This window comes from Brassica napus, chromosome C8 (assembly GCF_020379485.1).
Source record: "Brassica napus cultivar Da-Ae chromosome C8, Da-Ae, whole genome shotgun sequence".
NCBI classification, from domain to species: domain Eukaryota; kingdom Viridiplantae; phylum Streptophyta; class Magnoliopsida; order Brassicales; family Brassicaceae; genus Brassica; species Brassica napus.
Window position 1 is genome coordinate 36,989,261 of NC_063451.1, and position 5,420 is coordinate 36,994,680.

Below are 5,420 nucleotides of genomic sequence, written 5' to 3' on the forward strand. Positions count from 1 at the left end.
GGAAAGAAAAGAAACAACTTGAGAGAGGGAGAATGGAAGACAACCACAAAAAAATCAGAGACTAAACTTGAGACCAGAAATAACCTTCCAAACCCACATAGCATACACGAACGAAAACATTATCCAAATCTCGACTGGCAAACATGGTGAAAGGGAGAGCCACCAGAGATGCGATGAAAGCTGCAAAGAGATGCAAGAATAGAGAGGGAAAGGGAGACGGAGCAAAATCAGAAAACTATGGAGCCGTCCTCGAGCTATATATGAAAGAGAGCATAGAAGTCAGAACACCAAAAACTGGATCTTGAAAACCAAAACGAGCAGAGACTATTGACCGTAAGCCAACGACGAGGAATACAAAATCAAAGACGAATAAACTCTGACCCAACCAAGGAGATGCAGTTCCTAACATCAGATGAAATCTAAGGAAGAAGAGGAGCAATCAATATTGACTGGAACAGCCTACAATGCCGTGGGAAGCAACCGAACAACTGAAAACTCATAAACCCGATCTGCAACAAATACCATATAATCTCATAGGTGAAGAAGGCAAGAAGAACAAGAGAAAAATGTGAGTCTTTTTCCGGTGATGGTGAGAAGCACCGCACACCAGATTTGTAACGAAATACATGCACGGTGAGGGCTCAAGTTTAAAATATGAGGAGAGGGCAAAAAACATCTTAAAAATTATAATTTTCAAAAATATGAAAAAATTATAATACAATTTTGACGATGAAACCGTTAATCTTAGAATCAACAAATGCGTAGATGCAAAGTTATTGAAATTCAATATTAGTTTACGTTAGAGGCTCATTTGACTACTAACAAGTACTATACACACAACGACACATTATTCAAAAAAAAAAAAAACGCAAAATATATTAACTTATCACCTACTACATAACAAACTAAAAACATCAAATAATGATCTTAACAAATAAAAACGATAACATAATTACATTATCCAAAAAAAAAATCATGCTCTTAGCAATAATAAAACAATATTCCGCGCGAAGCGCGGACACCCCCCTAGTATTCAACTAAAGTTGATGGAATTGGGTATATCATGTCCTTTTCAGATCCCAAATACCCGAACCCGATCCGGACCCGATATGGACCTGAAAAATTATGGGTATTTTATGGGTATTTTAATTATAGACCTGAACCGACCCAGACCCGAGAAGAACCGACCCGAACCCGAACCAAAAATTTCTAAGTACCTATTGAATCTAAATATTTAGGATCCGAAAAGACCCGGATCTGAAAGGAACCGACCCGAACCCGATCCGATGACCCGAACGCCGAGGCCTAGTATATATATATTGTATAAGCGTAATTATCTCTAACTATGCGATATTGGTCGGTGGTCAATAAAAATCGAGGCAAAAGCGGCGTGGAGGCATTACGTTACATGCAGAAAGGCCACGTAATGCGACTCTGTTTTCACATAGCAGTGAGAGAGAAGAACAGAGAAAAGACGAGAGATGACGCCAGAGAGCTTGATAGCGTCGGCGTCGATCAACATAGGACTCGCCATCCTCGCACTCTGGCTCTTCTCCGTGCTGAAGAAGCAGCCACGCAACGCCGTCATCTACTACGCTCGCCTCCTCTCCGATCGCCACCGCGCTGATCTTCCTATCCACTCCTCCTTCTCCCTCCCTCGCTTCGTTCCTTCCGTAGCCTGGATCCCACGAGCCTTTCGTGTCCCCGAGGAAGACATCCTCCGCCGCCATGGCCTCGACGCTCTCGTCCTCATGAGGCTCTTCAAATTCGGGTAAGGATTTAGTTTCAATGAAAACATTGAGAACCCGCATGTAATGATTCTTGTAATGTTTTGCAGAACCAGATTCTTCATGTTGTGTTCGTTACTTGGAGTAGCACTGCTTCTTCCTGTTGATTATTACAGTGAGTCAGATTTGCCTACGAGAAAGGAGTACTCGATGGATGCTTTCACTATATCAAATATCACTAGAGGTTCTAACAAGTAAGCCTTGTGTCCTTTTCTTGCATCATCTTAGAGTTATTTTCTTAATATTTCTCATTTGTCTTAAAACTATCCTAGGTTGTGGGTGCATTTCTCATGCTTGTGGTTCATATCATTGTATGCGTTGTTTTTGTTGCATAAGGTAAGCTTTTACTCTTGTCTTTCTATTATGGCATCATTCGACAATCTTGTTCTTTTAGTAGAATATATATGTTAATTTACATGGATCTTCCTATCTAGGAATACAAAGAGATTCTTGTGAAAAGGCTTCAGCAAATGAAAGAACTAAGCCATCATGCTGACCAGTTCACTGTTCTTGTCCGGCAAGTTCCAGTCTGCCCTGAGCATAACACTCTTAGCTGCGGTGTTGACCACTTTTTCTCTAAACATCATCCTTTCAGTTATCATTCGCATCAGATGTTGTACGATGGGAGAGATATTGAATACCTTTTGGTATGGTTTGGCACTATTGGTATCATCTTTTCATATTGTTACACCAGAATGGTTTTTTCTTTTAATGAAGACTTCTCTCCATTGTCAAGTTTTAGCATCTTCTTTTTCCTATGAAAAATCATGTAGGGGAAGCAGAAGAAGCTTAAGAAAGAGCTAGAAGAAAATAGAGACACAGAAGAACATAAACATATATCAATTTCCGAAGAAAAGTTTCGAGAATTTGCTCATAAGGTTTCCCACCTTCAAAGTGAAACTATGCTCAGAGAGAAGGTACTTTCATGAGTTCAGAGTTTACGTTTATAGTGGATTGTGCTCAAAAGTAGACAACTTTGATCCTACAATTATTATAGTGTCTTGCATGAATCCTGAAAATACTTGTATAATTCTACAGTATTTTGCTTTTTGTCTCCATGAAGGAGTTACCTGTTGCGTTTGTCACCTTCAAATCACGAAGAAGTGCTGCACTGGTAGCTCAAACACAGCAGCACTCAAACCCTCTAGAACTGATCACTGAAATGGCTCCTGAACCAAGAGATGTGTCATGGAGAAATCTTGCTATCCCTCAACAGATATTACCTCTCAACAAAATCGGAGTCATCCTTGCAGCAGCAGCACTTACAATTTTCTTTGCTATTCCAGTCACAGCTGTCCAGGGGATAGCAAAGTATGAGAAGCTTAAGAAATGGTTTCCTCCAGCCATGGCCGTTGAATTCATGTAAGCTTTCTCTTCTCCATAGACATTTAGTAAAAACTTTAATAAAAATTAAATAAATAATTTGAAGCCTATATTTAGAGAAAAAGACAAAAATAGCACTAAATCAAGTTTATGTTCCCAAACTAGCATTCAAGGTCAAAAGTCACAAAATAGCACTTAATGTTTTATCAAAATCCACAAACTTAGGGTTTAGAGTTAAAGAGTGGGTCTAAGTTTAGAGTTAAAGAGTGGGGTTTAGGGTTTAGGGTTTAGGGTTTAGGGTTTAGAGTTTAGGATTTAGGGTTTAGATTTTAGGGTTTAGGGTTTAGGGTTTAGGGTTTATGGTTTAGGGTTTAGGGTTTAGAGTTTAGGGTTTAGGGTTTAGGGTTTAGGGTTTAGAGTTGAGAAATGAGGTTTTGGGGATAAGATTTCAAATTTTGAAAAATAAAAAAATTAAAATTTTCAAAGGATAAACTTAGAAAGGTGCTATTTTGGTCATTTTAGTTTTTGAGTGTTATTTTTGTAATATAAACTTAAAAATGTGTTATTTTGGAGATTTGCCCCTATATTTACCTCGTAAAGATCAAGGCCAATGTTTTACTTGGTTGTGTCGAGACCGGCTCTGCTTCTCGTTTGCTATTATTATTCTATATTGCTTTTGTCTTGATTTGGAAATACACTAACAAGGTAGGTATGTTATATATAACAGACCAGGGCTCAGCTCGGTTGTGACAGGGTACCTCCCAAGCGCAATACTCAAAGGTTTCATGTACATTGTCCCCTATGCTATGCTTGGAATGGCTTATCTCGGCGGTTCTATCTCCAAGAGCAAAGAGGAGATAAAAGCTTGCAATATGGTCTTTTATTTTCTAATGGGGAATGTTTTCTTCTTGAGTGTCATATCTGGTTCATTACTAGATGAAATTGGTGAATACTTCACTCATCCTAGAGACATTCCTAGTCACCTTGCTGCTGCTGTTTCAGCCCAGGTAAAAGCCCTTACGTGCTCTACAAGTATATGACTTGCTTTGTAACTTCGTTTTCTTGCTTTTGTATTACAGGGAGAGTTTTTTATGACATACATCTTGACAGATGGGCTGTCTGGATTCTCTTTGGAGATTCTTCAACTGGGGCTGATAACATTTGATATCATAAGATCATGCACTTACGGAAGAGCAAAAGAGAACAACACTTATCTCTTTTCGTTTCCATATTTTAGGGTTATCCCCACAGTGTCCTTATCGATATTGATTGGTATGATATATGCTGTGGTAGCACCATTGATGCTACCTTTCCTGGTTGGCTATTTTTGCCTTGGATATATTGTCTACTTCAACCAGGTCTAGCTTTTCTAAAACCCTTTTCAGATATGTGATTGTTTTGACATTAACTTGGCATTTCTCTTTTCGATTTTTCCTCAGATGGAAGATGTGTACGAGATGACATATGATACTTGTGGTTGCTTCTGGCCAATCATTCATCACTATATCTTTGTATCAATTATACTTATGCAAGTGACCATGGTGGGTCTCTTTGGGCTAAAGTCAAAGCCATCTGCAGCTATAGCTACTGTACCTCTCATATTGATCACTATAGCTTACAACGAGTACTGCAAGATCCGCTTCCTCCCATCATTCAAACATTTCCCAATACAGGTATTTAAATTAAATGATATAGTATGGATAAGCGTACTGGTTAATAAATTTAGAAAGAATATATGTTGTTTCTTGGTGTAGACGGCAGTTGAAATAGATGAAGTAGATGAAAAGAACGGGGAGACTGAAGCACATTATGTTGATGCTGCAACAGCGTATAACCGGCATCAACCTTGCTTAGAGCGTGTAACTTTATCAGCGGAACCAGCAACGAACTTGAACCAACCGTTGCTTGGGACCGGCTCAATTTGAGGCAAACAAATGTGATGAGCTGGTTTGAAACTTTTGTCATCTTAATTAGTATTATAAATATAGATCATGGATGTGATGTGGGATTTTTAAGCTTCTCCACGTACGTCCTCATATATATGTGTTACCACTTTGGATATCATGGTTACAAGTACATAGAAATTGAACGCTGTCTATATAAATGGCCAGGCGTAGTAAACTATACAGTATGCTTATAAAAGTCGAGATAGCATGAGAATGATGATATATGCTATTTTTGTGAGTGGTTTAGAATGAAGACTTGCAAAGATTATCCAAACACAAAGCAAACTTTTGGGTTTATTATTGTCAGATAAATAAACAGAAAACATACATGTTTGTCAAAAGAGATGAGCTATATTCTGATTTA

General features: G+C 38.5%; 1 protein-coding gene across 2 annotated transcripts; it reads left to right on the plus strand.

Annotated features, from left to right (window-relative positions):
- The first annotated feature begins 1,349 nt into the window (after positions 1–1,349).
- Positions 1,350–5,148, plus strand: LOC106414978 (CSC1-like protein At3g54510). Of its 2 annotated transcripts, XM_013855567.3 has the most exons (10): positions 1,350–1,771; positions 1,838–1,981; positions 2,060–2,123; positions 2,222–2,434; positions 2,561–2,704; positions 2,851–3,149; positions 3,838–4,117; positions 4,190–4,468; positions 4,550–4,783; positions 4,865–5,148. In XM_013855567.3, exons 1-10 carry the CDS (start codon positions 1,482–1,484, stop codon positions 5,033–5,035), a joined length of 2,118 nt encoding a protein of 705 aa, XP_013711021.2. In that variant the 5' UTR covers positions 1,350–1,481; the 3' UTR covers positions 5,036–5,148. The 2 variants fall into 2 exon arrangements, with proteins under 2 accessions (XP_013711021.2, XP_022563497.2); XM_022707776.2 differs by lacking the exons at positions 1,350–1,771; positions 2,060–2,123 and having other exon boundaries at positions 1,840–1,981.
- The last annotated feature ends 272 nt before the right edge of the window (positions 5,149–5,420 follow it).